The 21,224-nt window shown below is 44.1% G+C and overlaps 1 protein-coding gene across 2 annotated transcripts in view; it reads left to right on the forward strand.

The window, feature by feature from the left end:
* Positions 1 to 20,922, forward strand: part of LCMT1 (leucine carboxyl methyltransferase 1) — a 75,594-nt gene extending 54,672 nt beyond the window's left edge. For both annotated transcript variants that reach the window (XM_082260975.1, XM_082260974.1), the window contains exons 9-11: positions 2,994 to 3,085; positions 18,116 to 18,213; positions 20,840 to 20,922. In XM_082260975.1, the coding sequence (XP_082117101.1) occupies positions 2,994 to 3,085; positions 18,116 to 18,213; positions 20,840 to 20,862 (213 nt within the window). In that variant the 3' untranslated portion in view covers positions 20,863 to 20,922. The remainder of the gene's footprint in view (positions 1 to 2,993; positions 3,086 to 18,115; positions 18,214 to 20,839) is intronic.
* Positions 20,923 to 21,224: the final 302 nt, after the last annotated feature.

Genomic DNA, 21,224 nt, shown 5'->3' on the forward strand with positions numbered 1-21,224 from the left:
TTAGAGCCTAAAGAAGTGAGATAGGGTGTCAGTACATCGGGATTCATCAATTTTCAGATAAATATACCATAGTATGTGGACTCTATAACTTTCCTACAGACTAAATATTATACACTGATTTGGGTATTTTCACCACATGAATGTAGCAGAACACATTTTGGCTTACATTTATGAAGAAAGGTTATTTGAAAAATTGTTTAACCGAAACAAAAACTTTTTCTTTTTTTTTTTTTAAATTTTTGTTTAGCAAAAAATAAAAAACCCAGTGGTGATTAAATACCAAAAGAAAGCTCTATTTGTGTGAAAAACATGGTACAATTTCATTTGGGTACAGTGTATGCAATTGTCATTCAAGTGTGAGAGCGCTAAAAGCTTGAAAATTGGCCTGAGCAGGAAGGAGGTGAAAGTGCCCAGTATTGAAATGGTTAAGGAAAATACCAATTCCTTGTAATAAAATATATATACAGAAAAGAAAACCTTGATTGTGTCTCCATGTTTCAGAGAAGAATTTGTGTTTGACCACTGCTCCTCAAAAAAACATGCTTTGGTAGGTCCGAATCAATAAAATAATGAGATAGTATAAAAATGTATCCCACTGTATGGTCCTCATGATGTGCTGGAAGAGGGATGGACACATACAAAGGGGGCAATTTAATAAGGCATGGGTGATGCATTTCTGGCAGTGCGTATGCAGTCGCAAGCTTTGCCACAAATTCGGCAAAGTGTGGCATTTTCGTTGTTGGTACTGATGTGTGCTACACGTTTTTTGTAGATCTCATTTGTGACACTTTTCCTGTCTGTCACTATTGTTGCAACAAATTCATAAAGGAGATACCACTATATTGGTGGTAAGTAAAGTGGAATTAAATAAGATCTCTTCTATAATGGATTATTTGGGGCCTGGTGAAGTATTGTCACATCCTATATTTTTTTTATTCATATTCACTTTACAAACATGTACATGAGTCTGTCACAAGTGGCACTACAGTGAGACAGATTTCTAATGAGCATCTACGACACTGCTTATGACTCACAGAATAGGTTCCAAGCGGACAAGTGCTAGAATGGATATCATTTGCTTTTTCATCGCAAGAAAAAGAGGTCACATAATTTAATTGTAGTTGGTGATTTAATCAGCTTTTCCATTATAATAATGCTTTTTGTATCAGATGTATTTTAAAAATGAGTGTTTGATTTCCTATTGGGTACACAGTTTACTCAAAAGCCAGTACAAGCTGTAAATGCTATATATGGGTTTCCATTCTAATTTTCTAAACAAAGGGCCAGTTTACTGTCCTTCAGGTTATGGGGGGGGGGGGGGGGCGGGCGGACTGTGGCAAGTGGGAATAGAGCATGTCTCAGGTTTGGTAGTCAGTGGGAGTATAAGAAAATATATATCGCCTGTAGCGAGCTGAAGGAGGAATAGTGCCCTGTCAGTGGGAGGAGCAACACCCCATTATTGGTGTTATTTGGAGGAGTAGTGCTCCATCGTTGGTGTTAGTGGGAGGAGCAGTGTCCCATTGGTGGGGTCAGTGGAAGGAATAGTGCCCCTCTGGTGTCAGTTGGAGGAGCAATGCCTCATTGTTGGTGTCAGTGGGAAGAATAGTGCCCCATCGGTGGTGTCAGTTGGAGGGACAGTGCCCCATCGGTGGTGTCAGTTGGAGGAGCAGTGCCTCATTGTTGGTGTCAGTGGGAAGAATAGTGCCCCATCGGTGGTGTCAGTTGGAGGGACAGTGCCCCATCGGTGGTGTCAGTTGGAGGGACAGTGCCCCATCGGTGGTGTCAGTTGGAGAGACAGTGCCCCATCGGTGGTGTCAGTTGGAGAGACAGTGCCCCATCGGTGGGGTCAGTTGGAGGAACAGTGTCCCATCGGTGGGGTCAGTTGGAGGGACAGTGCCCCATTGGTGGGGTCAGTTGGAGGGACAGTGCCCCATCGGTGGGGTCAGTTGGAGGGACAGTGCCCCATCGGTGGGGTCAGTTGGAGGGACAGTGCCCCATCGGTGGGGTCAGTTGGAGGAACAGTGCCCTATAGGTGGGGTCAGTTGGAGGAACAGTGCCCCATCGGTGGGGTCAGTTGGAGGAACAGTGCCCCATCGGTGGGGTCAGTTGGAGGAACAGTGCCCCATCGGTGGGGTCAGTTGGAGGAACAGTGCCCCATTGGTGGGGTCAGTTGGAGGGACAGTGCCCCATCGGTGGGGTCAGTTGGAGGGACAGTGCCCCATCGGTGGGGTCAGTTGGAGGGACAGTGCCCCATCGGTGGGGTCAGTTGGAGGGACAGTGCCCCATCGGTGGGGTCAGTTGGAGGAACAGTGCCCTATAGGTGGGGTCAGTTGGAGGAACAGTGCCCCATCGGTGGGGTCAGTTGGAGGAACAGTGCCCCATCGGTGGGGTCAGTTGGAGGAACAGTGCCCCATCGGTGGGGTCAGTTGGAGGAACAGTGCCCCATCGGTGGGGTCAGTTGGAGGAACAGTGCCCCATCGGTGGGGTCAGTTGGAGGAACAGTGCCCCATCGGGGGGGGGGGGTCAGTTGGAGGAACAGTGCCCCATTGGTGGGGTCAGTTGGAGGAACCGTGCCCCATCGGTGGGGTCAAAGGGAGGAATAGTGCCACTGTGTTGTTGTCAGTGGGAGGAATAGTGCCCCTTCATTGGTGTCAGCGGATGGAAGAATGCCTCATATCAGTTGGAGCATCATAAAAACAACCAAAGGGCCACATTAGGCCCATGGACCACAGTTTGTTGACCACTGCATTAATGCAAATAATAGGGACAAATTTAACAAATCAAAACTGCATAAAGTAACAATATAGGTTATAAATAATATATAAAGACATGTAGGTTATGTCCTGTCTTACAATATCAGATTTGCTAGTAAGACCATGTTAAATTGAAATTGTATGTTTCCACATTTGTATATATCGACATTTTATAAAAATGTAGAAATTCTGTTTAACTCTTTAAAAAGTAGCATTTTTATATGAATGTATTTGTTGCAGATTGATCGATTCTTGTCTAATGGGTGGGAAGCAGCAGATGCCTTGGACATGATCCGAGTATATAGCAGTCTACCTCAGAATGATGTAGCACGGTATGTAACCTCCTACATCTAAACTGTGTCATGTCTGAATATGCATACAGTTATTCAATGCCTCTCTTCCTACATTTGCACGGCAACTGCCATGAATTAAATCTGCTGATTCCTGCAGCTGTTTCCTACCACCTGTAAGCAGCTAGCCGAACCTGTACACTTCAGTGAAGTTCGCTGCTCTAAAATTTGTAAAAGTAAATAGAAAATACAATAGTAAAAACAAAAAACTACTGACACCATCCAACTGTCCAGTGGATGGTTTCATTTTTTTTCTTCAGGGGCAGTCACCCTTTTTTTTTTTTTTTAAACTGTTTTTATTATTCTTTATTGCAATTCTTTTTTTATCAGCCTTGTTGGGGGGCTTTGGTTAGATATCCAGGGTCTAAATAGTCTCCTGAAATCTCCCCTTTGAGACCAAGTAAAGGACTGAGGACAGAGATTCCCCAGTCCCTTTCTCTGCAGCCTTCGCTGCACTGAAGATAAATGAACAGAGACAGAGGCTCCTATTCATTCATAAACAGGAGCATCGTAACTACAGTTTCAATTTATGGTTCTGTTTTGAATGGACAGAGTCAGTTATTACTGACTCTGGTCAGAAAAGGAAGCGGTCGGTAAATTATATGTTTACCGGCCCCTTTCTCCGCACTCCATTCTGTCAGTTTACTAAGGGGGGGGGGGGGAAGGGGGCCGGGAAAACACATGGGGGGACAGTCGGGTTGATTGGTGCAGGCAGTTACAGGCATTGATCTTACTGTATATCTTCAATTAAGCAGCGGACAGCCACAGGAATGAGAGAATGGGAAGTGGAGAGGAGGAGCTTCTCCTCCTCTCCCTCCCGCAGCTGTCAGGTGCCTAATTGAAAGCTAAACAGGGAGATCAGTGCCTGTAACTGCCTTCACCGATCGTCCCGACTGTCAGCCAAGGACTTCTCATCCATAGGTGAAGGGTGGGTCAGAGCACAGTGGGCCCCCACCCTCTGACCTGTGTGCAGTAAACACCCTGCACCCATGGATAATACGCCATTGAATATACTAAAAGCTTTACTTGTAAAACTCCTATAACGTAAGCAATTTGAAGAGCTCTGTTCCAAACCAGGAAGCTTATTCTTATGAGATGGACGTCTCCAAATCCTTTCAGACTCGATGAATGGAAGAGCAAGATTACCAATAGACTTTACTTGGAAGAACATATCTCTAGTCGTAGAGGTGTACCTAAGAGATTTGACAAGCTATTGCACCCATGGCTAACAACCCCTGGCATGCCTACCTTTGACTTATTATTATACAGGATTTATATAGCACCAACAGTTTGCGCAGCGCTTTACAATATGAGGGAAGACAATACAGTTACAATACAATTCAATACAGGAGGAAATGGATGGCCCTGCTCGTTAGTTTACAATCTAGAAGGGAGGGTAAAGTGAAACAAAAGGCAATAACTGTGGGGGATTGGCTGATGGAGAAAATGGAGGTGTAGTTGTTAGGTGTGGGTAGGATAGGCTTCTCTGAAGAGGAGGGTTTTCCGGGATCGTCTAAAAGCTAATAGAGTAGGAGATAATCGGACAGATTGGGGTAAGAAGTTCCATAGGATTGGAGAGGCTCTGGAAAAGTCCTGGAGACGAGTATTGGAGGAGGTGACGAGGGAGCTAGAGAGCAGGAGATTTTGAGAGGAATGAAGAGAGCGATTAGGTTGGTATTTTGAGACTAGGCTAGTGATGTAGCTTAATGAACATAACGATAGTGGGAAACTATCTCCCTGTCTGGGGGTGCATGGGGACAGTGAACTCTAAAGTATTGCACTGTGGATATGGAAGATGTTTATTTAGATTAGCTATAGAAGAATGCTGATGGCTGGGTGCCATTAAACTAAGACTGGCAGAATGGTACACATATACCAATCAGCCATAACCTGATGACCTCTGACAGGTAAAGCAAATAACATTGATTATTTCAAGACAATGGCACCTTAAGGTTGGTAGGATACATTAGGCAGCAAGTGAACATGTTGTCCTTCAAGTTGATGTGTTGAAAGCAGAAAAAAATGGGCATTGAATGAATCAATGGATTTGAGCGACTTTGACAAAGCTAAATTGTAATGGCTAGACGACTGGGTCAGAGCATCTCCAAAACTGGTGTCCCCAAAGCTGCAGCTCTTGTGGGATGTTCCTAGTCTGCAGTGGTGAGGACTGACCAAAAGTGGTTCAAGGAACGAAAACCGGCAACTGGTTCATCAGCAGCCAAGGTTTATCAATGCACATGGGGAGTGAAGGCTGGCCTGTGCAGTCTAATCTAATAGAAGGGCTAGTGTAGCTTAAACTTCATGCGGATTCTGATAGATGTCAGAACACATAGTAGTGCATCGCACTTTGTTGTGTTTGGGGCTGCGTAGCCGCAGACCAATCAGGGTGTCCATGCCACATGTCCGTGTCCACAGCCAAAAAGCACTTGCAATGCCCATGTGAGCATCAGAACTAGACCCCAGAGCAACAGAAGAAGGTGGCCTGGTCTGATAAATTAAAAAACAGTTTGAGGGACACAATCATGAGTTTGAGGTGTTAACTTGGCATTCAAATTCTCCAGATATCAATCCAATAGAGCATCTGTGGGATGCGCTAAAAAAAACTAGTCCGAGCCATGGAGGCTCCAGCTCACAACTTACAGGACTTGAAGGATCTGCTACTGATGGCTTGGTGCCAGATACCACAGCATACCTTCAGAGGTCTAGTGGAGTCCATGCCTCAATCGGTTATAGTGGGTGGTCATAATTAGGGATGATCGAACTTTTGAAAAGTTCGGTTCGACCAGAACACCCGAACTTCACGAAAGTTCGGCCCGGATTTCAGAACCCCATTGAAATCAATGGGACCCGAACTTCTGTAATCAAAAAACACCATTTTTAAGCCCTAAAACCCAATAAATGCCCCTAAAAAGTGCCTAGGGTTCTGGGTCATGCCCCATTAACTATTAATCACACAAAAAAAAGTTCTTAAAAATTGTCATTTTTGATAAAAAAGCCAATTATTGAAAAATTAAAAAAAAAAAAAAAGAGATTTTTTGATTTTTACTTTGGATTTAGTATCTGGGGGGTCTAAAAAGTGAACATGTGAAGTTTCAGGTCTGTAGCATGTCCAGAACCAGAAAAAAAAAGATCGTTTGTATTAGAAAACTTTAAGCACAGGAATATGGCTTCTCTGCTGTAACACCTTGCCGGTTTAATAGCAGGCATTTTTTTGGGTTCTTTGCAGTCAGGAAAAACATCTGAACTTGTGTATAGTAGTACTGTGCACAAGTTCTGATGTTTTGCCTGCCTCCAAAATTCCCCAAAAAATGCCAGCAAAAACACACCTGGGCATTTTTTTTTTTTGACGCTAGCGTTTTTTTTTGGCATTTTTTGGGGTTCTTTTGAGGCAGGCAAAACATCTGAACATGTGTATAGGGGGGATATATAGACATATATGTCTGAATATATACCCCTAGACATATATAGGTGTGATAGTAGCAGAAATAAATGCTTGCGCTAATGAAATCATTTACAGTAATATATTTCTGCTACTATCACACCTATATATGTCTAGGGGTATATATTCAGACATATATGCCTATATATACACCCTATACACATGTTCAGATGTTTTGCCTGCCTCAAAAGAACCCCAAAAAATGCCAAAAAAAACGCTAGCGTCAAAAAAAAAAATGCCCAGGTGTGTTTTTGCTGGCATTATTTGGGGATTTTGGAGGCAGGCAAAACATCAGAACTTGTGCACAGTACCACTATACACAAGTTCAGATGTTTTTCCTGACTGCAAAGAACCCAAAAAAATGCCTGCTATTAAACCGGCAAGGTGTTACAGCAGAGAAGCCATATTCCTGTGCTTAAAGTTTTCTAATACAAACAATCTTTTTTTTTTATGGTTCTGGACATGCTACAGAGCTGAAACTTCACATGTACACTTTTTAGACCCCCCAGATACTAAATCCAAAGTAAAAATCAAAAAATCTCTTTTTTTTTTTTTTTTTTTAATTTTTCAATAATTGGCTTTTTTATCAAAAATGACAATTTTTAAGAACTTTTTTTGTGTGATTTTGTGTCTGGGGGGTCTAAAAGGTGTACCTGTGAAGTTTCAGCTCTGTAGCATGTCCAGAACCCCAAAAAAAGATCATATAAGTGTAAAAGAGGGGTCCCACCATCCCTGCTCTACTGAAAAATTATCTTTTTTTCTGGTTCTGGACATGCTACAGAGCTGAAACTTCACAGGTACACTTTTTAGACCCCCCAGACACTAAATCCAAAAAAAGTCATGCCTGCCTCCAAAAATGCCCGATAAATGCAAGAAAAAGCGCCGTAGAGAAGCCGTATTCCTGTTCTAATAAAAATTATAAGAAAATGCTAATTTTTGGGGGGTTCTGGACATGCTACAGAGCTGAAACTTCACATGTACACTTTTTAGACCCCCCAGATACTAAATCCAAAGTAAAAATCAAAAAATCTTTTTTTTTTTTTAATTTTTCAATAATTGGCTTTTTTATCAAAAATGACAATTTTTAAGAACTTTTTTGTGTGTGATTTTGTGTCTGGGGGGTCTAAAAGGTGTACCTGTGAAGTTTCAGCTCTGTAGCATGTCCAGAACCATAAAAAAAAAGATCGTTTGTATTAGAAAACTTTAAGCACAGGAATATGGCTTCTCTGCTGTAACACCTTGCCGGTTTAATAGCAGGCATTTTTTTGGGTTCTTTGCAGTCAGGCAAAACATCTGAACTTGTGTATAGTGGTACTGTGCACAAGTTCTGATGTTTTGCCTGCCTCCAAAACCCCCCAAAAAATGCCAGCAAAAACACACCTGGGCATTTTTTTTTTGACGCTAGCGTTTTTTTTGGCATTTTTTGGGGTTCTTTTGAGGCAGGCAAAACATCTGAACATGTGTATAGGGGGTATATATAGGCATATATGTCTGAATATATACCCCTAGACATATATAGGTGTGATAGTAGCAGAAATATATTACTGTAAATGATTTCATTAGCGCAAGCATTTATTTCTGCTACTATCACACCTATATATGTCTAGGGGTATATATTCAGACATATATGTCTATATATACCCCCTATACACATATTCAGATGTCATGTCTGACATCAAACATGTCCTCAAAAAAGCACTGGCAGTGGCAGCCCCTGCAGCATTAAAAAATGCTTGCTGGTGAGAAGCCACATACCTGTCCCGAAGCAGAGAAATGATCATTTCTCTATAGCGGTCACCCTGCTATGGAAGGGTTTTGTCACCCTGCCATAGCAGTCACTGTCAGTTAACCCTACACTACACTACGGTCCCCTGACACTTAACACTTTCCCTACAGAAACTAAATTTTTGAAGCTAACTTAAGTGTAAAGGAGCACTCTAACTACACTAGATATCCCTTTCCTCACACTAAAAATAGCTAAATGACACTTTTTTAAAGTAAAATTAACAGAACTGCTTCCACTCTCTTCCATGTCCAGTATAACAATGCTGGGAATATGGCGGGGGCGATCTTATATACTGGGGGGCGTATTCACTAATGATTGGTCTAGGGACCCCCTAGTCACTCCAATCACATTCCTAGCATTCTCCTGCCCCCTCAATTGGCTTTTGCTAATGGTTCTGGTCCAATCACGGGCTTTTAAAGCCCATTTCCTGAAGCATTGCATTTTGGGCGGTTCTGGTTGCCGAATTCCGAACTTTTTGGGCAAAAAGTTCTAAATTCGGCCGAACCTCGAACACCCAATGTTCGGGCCGAACCGATGGTGGACCCGAACCGTTCGATCATCCCTAGTCATAATGCTATGGCTGATCAGTGGATATTGTCACATAGAGCAGCTGGCTATGCTGTACTCATCTGTTTCTCTAGTTTAGTTTTATTTAACCTTTTCGCTGCCAGGCCCTGCGCTCCGCTTTTAAACTCAGCTGGCCAAATCATTTTTGCAATTTTTCCTTTGCTTTTTTTCTTTTCACTTACAGCTTTCAGAGTTTTTAAAATACCCCCCAAACCATAAATTTTCTGAAAGCACACCACTAGTAGAATAAAAAGAAGGTGCTACTGATTTTTAAGGCCTCGCAATATTTGCACAAATGTTTATCAAAACCAATATTTTTCCTAAATATACACTAAAATCATTTTTAGCAAATTTTACAAAATTCCTACTAATTATAAAAGCTTAACCTGCATTTAGTTAATAAATAACTTTTAAATTGCGCCTTTTTGCAAAATGGTGAAAATCGAACCGACGCAAAAGTGTAAATATCCAAATTTCTCTAAAAATCTGAAAGTTCTAATTTTTCCCTTACAGCTTTAGGAATTTGTAAAAGACCCCCTCCAAACCATCATTTTCTGAAAGCACATGACCTGTAAAATAAAAGGGAAGGTGCTACTGATTTTTAAAGCCCGTGCTATTTGTGCAAATGTTTATCTAAACAATATTTTTGTTAAAAATGCTGCAAATTTTACAAAATTCCTGCTAAATTCGTACTAAATATAAAAGCTTAACCTGTGTTGTGTTAATAAATAACAAATGTTTGTAAATTTTAAATTGTGCCTTTTTGCAAAATGGTGAAAAAAACAAAATTTTCACAAAAAAACCCTCACTAAAATCCCTGTTTGCACACATAAACACAGTATAACTTGCGTAATGTCTGCTGAATTTCTACTAAGGCCTCGATCAGTGGGGTGCGCTAAAGCGTAAGCCCATGGAGGGCCGTGTCATAGTTGCCAACATTTAAAAAAAATTCCAGAGACACTTTGCAGCACAGCTATCAATTACCAAACCCACTTCCATGAAGCTCTGCCCACTCTGCATAATTAATATTGCCTACTTAACGGAATATAGAGTCTACTCAATATAGAGAGAATTACAGAAGATTAAAAAAAGGGAATTTCAAACTTAAGGCCAAATTAGCAGAGTTGGAATAATTCTCCCATTCAGCTGCACTACTTCTGCGTAACATTTATGGGCAGCCCGATTAACAGGCGCTTCCAGGGACAATATAAATTACCTGGGACAGGCTCCTATTTGCAGGGACTGTTCCTGGAAAAAAGGGACAGTTGGCGGCGTGTATACCTTCACTGTGCATCCCTGTGCAGGCAGACCTAGTCATGTCAGTTGGGATGCAGCAGCTACAAGGGCAGATCTGAGATCTGTGCTGGTGTAGGTGCATGGCCCCAAACGCAGACAGTGGGAATTCAGGAACATACACCCACACGGATGTCAAGTTCGGAGCAGTGGATGCATCCTTGTAGCTGCTGCATCTCAATTGACATGAATGGAACTGCCTGCACAGGGATCACCTGTGCATTCCTGTGCAGCTACTGTGTCCCAATTGACAATGACACTGCCTGCATGGGGATGCATGGAACACCTGTGCATCCCTCTGCATCTATACATGACCCTGTGGTAGTATGCCCAACGTGATCAAGGCCTTAGGCTTTGTTTAGACTTACGGTTGGGGGAGGGGTGGCAAAAATGCTTGAGTGAGCTGCTTTTCTGCCACCCACCAACCACACCCCTCAAGCTGCAATAGGCAGCGGACGGGGGTGTTGACATGCTGGGGCTGCAATGCTTTGTGCCCGTGGCAAAGTAACCTGACTTGTAGCAATGCCGCCTGCTGAACGCTGCACATTCAAATTAATAGGAAAGCTCTGCAAATGCCCCACAACTGCAGGCAATGCATGCAGTTGCGGCACATTTGTTGGCAAAAATGGGGTTAAAACAGTCGCTGAAGAGGAATTGCATCACTTCCTCACCGTCTGTCAGTAGCCTCTACAGCGTAGCCTTGGGCTTCAGAGGCAAGGGTGATTTAGACGCAAGTCCCAATCTATCCTTAGGGCTCTTTCACACGGGCTGTCTGATCAGGTCCGCCTGTCAGTTTTTCAGGTTGACCTGATCGGACCCTCTATTCACCCCTATGAAGAAGCGTTAACATGTCTGCTGACATCTGCCAATCTCCGGTCTGATCCTGCCCGCAAAAAAAACAGATGGATGGTGGTCATATTTATATGGTCGGATGAAAATACAGTCGGTCCGTTTTCACCCAGTCTCCCCATAGAGGAGAGCGGGACTGTGTGGATATGGACCTGTCATCAGCAGAGCGATCCCCCACTGAGCAAGCGGATTCCATCCCATGGAGGCACCTGTGTAAAAGGATGATTTTCTATTTTTTACAATTTTTTTTTTTTTTTTTTTTCTAAACCCATACATTTTTATTTTTGTACTTTTTTTTTTTTGGGGGGGGGGAGCTTTGGAGAGAAATCAGGGGTCTACACAGACCTGTAATGTCCTTCCTTTTTTTGGAGGGATTTTTTTTTTTTTTTTCTTGACAGAGAAAGGGACTGAAGAGAGATCAGTCCCTTTCTTAGTAGGCTCAGCTGCAATACCTATGAATGGGTGGTAGTCTCTGCATAGAGGCTCCCATTCATTCATAAACCGGAGCATAGTAAACACATTTACTATGCCACCGTGGCAGCTGAACATAGGAGTGATCGGTACCGATCACTCACTATGTTCACCTAGGAAAGGAAGGGGGCTGGTAAACACATGTTTGGGTCAGAGTGCTGGTGGGGGGGGGGGATGTAGATGATCCCCTTCCCTCCATTCTTCCCTCTGCAGCATATTAAGGCTGTGGGAGGGCAGAGGAGGAAAGCTGCAAGTTGGGGGGGGGGGGGGAGCGGTGTATGTTAGTGAGAGGTGCTGTATGGATTAGTTAGGTGGGGAAGGGCTGTACTTTTAGGGTGATTTAGGGGAGAAATGTCAGAGTGGCAGCAGCGGGGGGTGGGCACCTTTTTGGGGGAATAGCTCTGATCAGTGAATGATCAGAACCGGTATTACTTTGTTCAGCAGAGTCTGCTGAACGTTTTTGCTATAAGTTCATGGTCCGTGAAGTGATCATGAGCTTATAATACAAGGAGGAATGTGAGGACTGTACGGCATATGGACCTGGCCAGCTGGAAGCAGTTCTTTAGGGCCGTATGGACCTGGCAGTGAAAGGGTTAAAACCTCAGGTGCTTTAAAGCTCCATTGACGTCTAAGTTGTAAACATTTCTGGGTAGAAATAATTGATAGGCCTGATTTATATAAAATTTGTGTCCAAAGCAGCAGTCATGTGGGTAAAGAATATCTAAAGGCAAAATCATTTTTGATAGGGTAGGAAATAGTTAGGCCAGGGTTTACTAAAGGAGGAAGGGCTGTCTTTTGCCCGAGGGAACAACATGTACAGGTTGTGCTCCCTTTCTTGTAGCTGCCACTGGGCTCATTTGTGCTGACCAGAGAGTCACAATGCACTGCCCTCAGGAAAAGGACAGTGTCGCTCCTGTACTGCTAGGCTCATCCTAACGGTTGCTCAGTCCCAGTAGGTAAACGGGATCAAACCATGTAAAGCAGTGGCAGTTTTTCTGTCGGACTTCTGTTATTCGGATGCGATTCACAGTTGGGGTACTTTTACACTGCTCTGTAGCAAAATCACGGTAAAAAACGTATGTGTTTTTACCACGATTTTGCTGTGTTTCAGATGCATTTGCTGTGGGTTTTTGGGTTGCCTGCACCTGTGAAAAATGGACATGTTACTCAAAACCGCAAAACCGTGGTGCGTTTTTTACCACGTTTGTACTGCAATTTCCATTAATTTCAATGGGAAGCTACGTTTTTGGTGCAGGTTTCAAAACTGCACTAAAAATGCAGCCTGCAGAACTTTTTAAAACTCACTGCATCGGTAACACAGTGGTGTGAAAATTCCCATAGGATTTAAAGGGAAACCTTTTTCTTGCAACTTGCAAGGGAAAAACGCAGAAAAACATCAGTGTGAAAGGGCCCTTATGTTACTAGAGGATAGGCATAGTTGTAAGCTCTGATTAGCATAGACAGTAGCTAGGGTGTAGGGTGAACTAAGCCTTAAGTTCCTCTCACACGGTCCGCTCCGTTGGTGGACTCCGTGCTGCTCAGCGGGGGGTCGATACACTGATCCCCGCTGAGCAGGCAGGTGACAGCTCCCTCTCCGCACACAGAGGAGGTGGTCAGAGCCCCGCTGCTCTCTATGGGGAATCAGATGAGAGCGGACCGTCTGTCGGATGGCAGCGGTTGTCACTGGAGATGTCTCCTCTGATATCCGCTGCCCCATAGGGATGCATGGAGGATCCGATCAGATCCTCCTTAAAAACTGACAGGCGGATTGGATCGGATCATTTGTGTGAAAGGACCCTTACACACAAAGCTATACACACCTTAAATTTTGGCTCATTCCTGCTACTCGGCTGAGATTCAAGCCATAGGTGGTCCTATTAGCACCACCTGGCTCAAGAAACGTTGATTGAAAACTGTCAGATGCAGTCACTGTCCAGGTATTCAGACAGCTGCTGTTGCTGGCTGTAAGGTTACAGTTGCCAGCTGGGGAGAGTCCTCTCTCAATTCTGTTGTTATTCTGTAAGTGTAGATGGAGCAATCTACAGGTGCATCTCCTAAAATTAGAATATCAAAAGTTAATTTCAGTGTTTCAATTCAAAAAGTGAAACGCATATTTTTTTTTTTATATAGATGCGTTACACACGGATTGATATATTTCAAGCATTTCTTTCTTTTAATTTTGATGATTATGGCTTACAGCTAGTGAAAACCCAAAATCCTTATCCTTATACGGCCCTCGCCCATATCTGGAGTGGGGGGACATTTTCGCTGGTTCCTGGACCCATGGACTTCCCTGGTACAAGACAAGTGGGTCCACAAAGTCATACGATCGAGGTACAAGATCGAGTTTTGTGCTCACCCTTCGGAAAGGTTCTTTGCTTCCAATGTGTGACTGTCCCCAGTCCACTTACAGCCCTTCTTTAGGGTTGTGCAAGATCTCTTGCTTCAAGGGGTGATTGTCCCAGGTTCCGATTGCGGAAAATTTTCAGGAGTTTTACTCAACCTGTTCACAGTCCCCAGGAAGGAGGGCAAGGTGCATCCAATCCTGGACCTTAAGGCGCTGAACTGCTTTGTGCAGGTGCAGAAGTTCAGGATGGAGTCCATTCGCACAGTGGTGGCGTCACTGTATCAGTGGAATTTTCTTACCTCCATACACATCAAAGATACCTACCTTCACATTCCAATATGTGTCGGTCACCAACACTTCCCCCGCTTTGCAGTGGGAGAGGAACATTATCAGTTTGGGGCGTTACCATTTGGTCTTGTCTCCGCTCCCAGGGTCTTCACTAAAGTGTTGGCCCCGGTACTGGCATTGTTGCGCCAACGGGGGATTGCGGCTTTTGGGCTATTTATACGATCTCCCCTGGGAGCAGAGTCTTCTGCTGCGCTAGCGGAAAATCTGGAGATCCTCATACAAACGCTGAAGGAGTTCGGCTGGATTGTGAATCTTTGGAGGTCGGTCTTCGTCCCTTCTACGAACCTAGACTATCTGGGGCTGACTCTGAACTTGGCCTTAGTCAGAGTATTTCTTCCTCCGGACAAACTTCAGACACTGCAAGTTGCAGTTTGTCTCCTGCTGACCAGCAGATGGTCGTCCTTCCGAACTTGTATGCAGGTGCTGGGCCTGATGGTGTCGACCTTTTGAGGCAGTCCAGTTTGCGCATTTCCATACGAAGTCCCTGCAATGGGAGATTCTCATCACATGGGACAAGAATCCGCAGTCTCTGGACAACCAAATCCAGCTGAGCCGGGGTACGAGTTCTTGATTTGGTGGCTTCATTCTCCGGTGCTCCAGCAGGGCGAAATCCTTCCTACCCTTGTATTAGACAGTGGTCACCACGGATGCCAGCCTGTCGGGGTGGGGGAGGCATCCTCGGCAGAAGTTCTGCTCGGGGTCTGGACTACCGATAAGAATCCAGACTACCGATTAATGTCCTGACTTATGAGCGCTCAGGCTGTGCCTGGAATATTGGATGGATCGTCTACAAGGTTGTCCAGTGCACATTCAATCTGACAATGCCACAGTCGTAGCTTATGTCAATCCCCAAGGGGGCACAAGAAGTGTCCTGGCGGCTCTGGAGGTAGCTGGCATTCTGAGGTGAGCAGAACATTTTGTTCCAGGCCTCTCCGTCGTTAACTTTCCCGGAGTGGAACATTGGCATGCGGATTACCTCAGTCGGCAGGCGTTAGATCAGGGGGAATGGTCTCTTCATCTGGAAGTGTTTCATCAGTTGTGTCTCTGGTGGGGCACCCTCGAGGTGGATCTGTTGGCGTCTCGGCTCAACAGAAAAGTACATAAGTTCGTGGCTCGATCAGGGGATCCTTTGGGGAGACACAACAGACTCGCTGGTGGCCCCGTGGGGTCAGTATCATCTGATTTACACCTTCCCTCCTCTCAAGCTTCTGCCAATACTTCTACAGGATCAAGGCAAAAGGGATTCCGGTAATTTTAGTGGCCCTGGACTGGCCTAGCCGGGCCTGGTACGCCGGCCTGGTGAGGGTGGTCACTGACTCACCTTAGAGACTCCCTTTCAGGGAGGAATTGCTGTCCCAAGGGCCAATCTTCCAGGCTGCTTTACAGTCGCTTGTTTTGATGGCTTGGCTATTGAAAGCCAGGTGCTGAAGGATAGGGGATTGTCTAAATCAGTGATACTTACACTGTTAAAAGCTAGGAAATCTACTTCTTGGAAGATCTACTATCGTACATAGAAGATGTACATTGTGTGGTGTGAATGGGTTGGGGTTCCTCCTCGCTCTTTTTCAGGGGCTCAGATCTTGACCTTCCTTCAACGGGGGATTGAACAGAAGTTGGCCTTGAGGACTATCAAGGGCCAGGTGTCGGCCTTGGTGGTCTTCTTCCAACGATCCTTGGCTACAGCTCTGGTGCGTACCTCTCTTCAGGATGTTGGACCTCATGAAGGGTTGTCCGCTTCCTCTGCGACCATTTCTAGATGGTTCAGACAGGCGATAGTTCAGGCCTATTCCTTAACCACTTAAGCCCCGGAAGATTTTACCCCCTTCCTGACCAGGGGGTATTTTGCGATTCGGCACTGCGTGACTTTAACGGACAATTGCGCGGTCGTGCGACGCTGTACCTAAACGAATTTGGCGTCCTTTTTTTCCCACAAACAGAGCTTTCTTTTGGCGGTATTTGATCACCTGTGCGATTTTTTTTTTTTTTTTTTTTTTTTTTTTTTTTTTTTTTTTTTTTTTGATCACGCGCTATAAACAAAAAAAGAGCGTAAATTTTGCAAAAATAGCAATATTTTTCCCTTTTTTTTATATGAAATTCCCCCAAAAATAAATGTAAAAATCAAAATTTTTTAATATTTTCGGCCAATTTGTTTTATGCTACCTATGTTTGGTAAAAAAAATCGCAAAAAGCGTATTTTGATTGGTTTGCGCAAAAGTTATTGCGTTTACTAACAAAGGGAAAGATTTTTGTCATTTTTGTTCTTTTTTTTTTTAACGCGTAATGGCGGCGATCTGCGATTTTTTTTTTTTTGCGGTACTGCGACAATGCGGCGGACAGATCGGACCCTTGACTGACATTTTTGACACTTTTGGGGTTACCAGTGACATTTCTACAGTAATCAGTGCTATATATATGCACTGTTACTGTAAAAATACACTGGTAGTGAAGGGGTTAACTTTATTTGAGAGGGAGGGGCTGTGTGTGTCCCTAGGGGCGTGCTTCTAACTGTGATTGGCTGGGGCTTCAACTGTATGCAGAGTGATCAATGGATCTACATAGTAGATCCATGTGATCATCTCTCATACAGAGAGGAGAATGACAGGCAGCTTGTTTACACAAGCTGCCTGACTTTCTCCCTCTCCCCCGCCGATCGCAGAGTGGCCGGCGGCGATCGGGTCCGCCGGTCACACGCGCGGGGGGGTCCGTGACCACGCGGGAGCGGGAGCGCGCCTCCGGCGGCGCGCGCTCGCTCCCTAAACCCTCACAGGCGAGCGACGTAGACCTACGTCACTTTGCCTGTGAGGGGCTGACCGCCCACGTAGATAGTCGTGCGGCGGTCGGCAAGTGGTTAAGGGGTCATATTCCTCCTTTCCCTGTCAAGGTGCACTCTACTATGGCGCTTAGTGCCTCCTGGGCCTTCCGTCATCAGGTGTCAGTGACGCAGGTTTGCAAGGCAGCCACCTGGTCGTCGGTGCACTTTTTTTACAAAGTCTTATAAAGTGGATGTGTTGGCATCTGGGGATGCTTCCTTTGGCTGCAAGGTTTTGCTGGCTGCTGTTTAAGAGGACCTGATTCTCTTTGAGGGTGTATTTTTTTTGAGGTGGGCTCCAGTTGTTCGGTTGAGCCCCTGTTGCCTGGTTGGGTAATGTTTAGCCTTGGGAATTTTTTGCTGTTTCCCAACCCTCATGTTTAACACTGCTTTGGGAAGTCCCAATGGTTAAGAATACCTGAAGCTGTGACCATCAATGAACGAAAGAGAAAATGGGATTTTTGACTTGCTGTAAAATCCATTTCTCTGATGTTCATTGACGGACACAGCACCCACCCCTCTGTGAAGTTATTATTCTCCTGACGCTGCTTGTTCCAAAACTGAGTGGCTATAGCAGAGAGAGGGAGTATAACCCCTGGCACTGCCCATGGGTGTAGCCAGAATTTTTTTTCTGCCTAGTGTCCTATTCCTGTAGGGGGCAGTATACCCAATGTTAATACCAGAAGCTGTGTCCATCAATGAACATCAGAGAAATGGATTTTACGGTAAGTAAAAAATCCCATATTTTTTTTTCCCCTGCATTTGATTAGGTAATCTTTACAAAGTGAAGCTTTACCACTTTTACTAAGGAAAATTAGTGCACAGTCATTTTGCCTTTAGTAAATGAACCCCAATATATTTTTCCCAGGTGTGTGCATGTTGATATTCTCTAGGGGCTCCAGCTTTTGCCCTTGATTTAAACCTATAATGGTATGTTAATTTGCTTTGGTTATATGCTCTGATGTATACTTGTGCTGGGGACATGTGACTGTAATCAGCGGCAGGGATTGATGTCCGTGTGCTCAGTAAATCTGTACACAGCTTGTTGACACTAAATGGATGCAATAAAAGAGCAAAATATAATTTTGTTTCCCTTCCCCCAGGATTGAGAAGCTGGAATTTTTAGATGAGAAGGAATTACTGGAACAGCTGCTACTCCATTACTGTATTAGCTGGGGTACAAAAGACTCATTACACTTGGGTAAGGACATTTTGTCGTCTCATATTTTAAAAAAGAACTGCTGCCTACATCGTGGACCACTTTTCATTTGTTTTAAGATCGCTCTCAATTGAGTCTTCTTACTTCAGAGATGGAGACGAAAGGCGAAGTTCCGCTCTTCCTCTTCCTCCTCCTCTTCTGTGTTTGGCACAATTTTTTTTTTTTTTGAGGGGGGGGGGGGGGAGGGAATACTTAATTTTGACAGGTACCCACTCCCACTTCTGGTCAGATTTGAGCAGAAGTTCACCCCCCCCTCCCATGCAGCCTTCTGGTACACATCACAGGTCCCAGAAAGCTGCGGGACCATTCAGATAGTTTTTCCACATGTCACTGAAGAACCGCTTTTAAAGAAGTTTTTTTGTACCGCTTTTCCCTAAAAATACAACCAACTTATAAAGCTATAGAGATTCAAGTTACAAGAGCAGTAGTCAAAGCAGTGGGCGGAGCTGGGAACCTAGGTGCAAAGATCTGAGATAGCTGAAAAGCTAGTAGGTGATTCAAGATGGAGAAACAAAGAATCTAGCCCAAAACTATCGTAGAGTAGTCATTAAAAACACTTCCATTTATTGAAAAACAAAGGAAGGGAGGGCATGTAATCCTCTTGACAAAAGGGCTACTGAGCTGCTCAGTGCACATATATGTGCATGACAGATCCAGAAAGAGCCTTACAGGGTGCTGAGAGTCTCATCCCTGCCTTTATCAAGATGGTTGCCAACACACAGACAAAGACAGCATTTTGCTTTCTTATGTCAGAGCGCCCAGCAATGAGAACAGCAAGCATCTAGCGAGACTAGCAGTCAGAGGCAGCAGTATAAGGTCACCTTTGGGAGCATGTTACACCCATATTTAGGATGTAATGTGTAACATGCTCTAGCGGTCACAGCCGCATCATTCATACAGAGTTCTTTGAATGCATGAAATACAACTGCCGTCTCCCATTGCAGCAGGCGGCTTGTAGATCTCAATGAACTACGAGGGTGCTGGGGAGCGCTCTCCTAGATCATTGATCTTCCAACTCGTCAGTTATTGTCTGCCCGTATAGGAGGTATACTGAGAGTCTGCAGGAGCCTGGCATTGCACCTGTGATCTACTGATCAAGGGTGCAATGCTTTCAAGACTCCCGTGGGGAAAAATAATAAATGCATTTTTTTTTTCTGGATAAATACTGCATGTGCATTTTATTATTTTTTCCCAAAAGGTGAACTTGAGCTGCCCATACATTATTCAATGTTCTTGTACAATTTTCTTTAGATTTATCTTCAGCTATGTAGTGCAAGGGTCTGCCTGATTGGATACAAATTGAACGTGTTTAGATTTGACCTCATATTCTATGGTTTTTGGTAAAACTAAAAAACTAAGCCTTTAAAAAAAAGAAATTGGGGCCCTGCAGCAAAATGTGCTAGTATGCTCCTCATACAAGCACATTATGACAGACTTACCTTAAAACAAAGCCCTCCAGCAGCTCGCTGTCACTGCTACGGGGGCTTCCATGTTCACCCAGTCTTCCTTCCAGGTTCCCAGGTTTGGCTGTTTGAATGGCCCAACCACGATGACGTCACTCCCGCACATGCGCATGGGAGTCACAGCTGCAGCACAGGGCTCTGAATGGATGACACCGTCCCATCACTAGCTGCTACTAAAGTAAATATCTCCTAAACGGTGCATGTTTAGAAGATATTTATTGTACCTACAGGTAAGCCTTATTATAGGCCTACCTGTAGGTATAATTCAAAAAGCGGACTCACTACAGTTTTAAATCTCATACTGTAGATTTACAACTGTGGGGCTTTAGGCACTGGAGTGCTTAGGCACACTCACATATCAGTAGGTGCACTATTATTGTTCAGGAAGATTGGGAAGGGAACTGTTTAGGTGCAATTAAAATTTTTAGGTATCATCTACTACATATCCAATCTTCACTTTTTGAGCTCTGATTCAGTTTAAGGAGAAACCATTTCTATGTACAGAAAACCTTTTAAAAAGTGGTTCTAAAGGCAGAAGGTTTTTTATTTTCATGCATTCTACACATGAAGGTAAAAAACCTTCTGGGTGAAGTTTCCCCCTTATACTTACCTGAACCCCATCTTGATCCAGGTATGTGCATGAGAGCAGCAACTCTCCTGGGTTTCTCTTTCCTCATTGGCTCAAACAGCAGAAGGAGCCCTTAATTCCTGCTGCTGTCTATTAAAGCCAGTGAGCCAATGAGGGGAGAGGGGGGGGGCAGGACTGAGCTGTGCTCTGTGTGTGAAGGGACAATATCAATTCACAGGAGCGCTGCTTGGGAGTAAGCCTGCTCGAGTGCCTCCATAGCAAGTGGCTTGCTACTAAGGGCACTCGGGGGGAGGAGCCAGAACCTCTGTAGCAGGACCTAAAAAGAGGAGGATTGGGGCTGCTCTGTGCAAAACCATTGCACAGAGCAAATACATATAACAAGTTTGTTTTTTTATTTGCAATCTCTACAATCACTTTAACTTGCATATTTATCCTTGCTCCTATGTTAGGACCTGGGATTTGTTTTTGTCTTGCCAAATTAAAAGGACGACCACTTATATAAAAGGTTCTCATGCCTGTTCCTGATAACTGTCATCCCTCTTTCTTGTTTTTCCAGGTCTGTCAGAAATCATGTTTTGACATACAGAAAAGTGACCCGGGCATGGTATTCCTATCACACTGACTTCAAATTGGCAAATTTGGCAAACTCAAGACATTTTGGCTTTCAATACCCCTAACTAGACCTAACCGAAAACATTATTCCTGATGCTAAGGGCTTTGTAAACCGTAAGGGTTTCCAAATGTCTGTGGAAGTCTGGCTATAAGCATGGAATGGTGTTCTTTATCAATTTGCATGCCCTCAGCCTCCAAAGTTCAAACTTCATTGACAGCGTGCTTGTTTGTTTCTTTTTATTATGATGAGCAAATATTATTCAGTACAAGGTTTGGCACTACTTCCTTCCTAATCTTTTTATTTTTTTGTCTGGAGATTACAGCTGATG

Source organism: Pelophylax lessonae (assembly GCF_965119305.1).
Source record: "Pelophylax lessonae genome assembly, chromosome: 6".
In the NCBI taxonomy this organism is placed as follows: domain Eukaryota; kingdom Metazoa; phylum Chordata; class Amphibia; order Anura; family Ranidae; genus Pelophylax; species Pelophylax lessonae.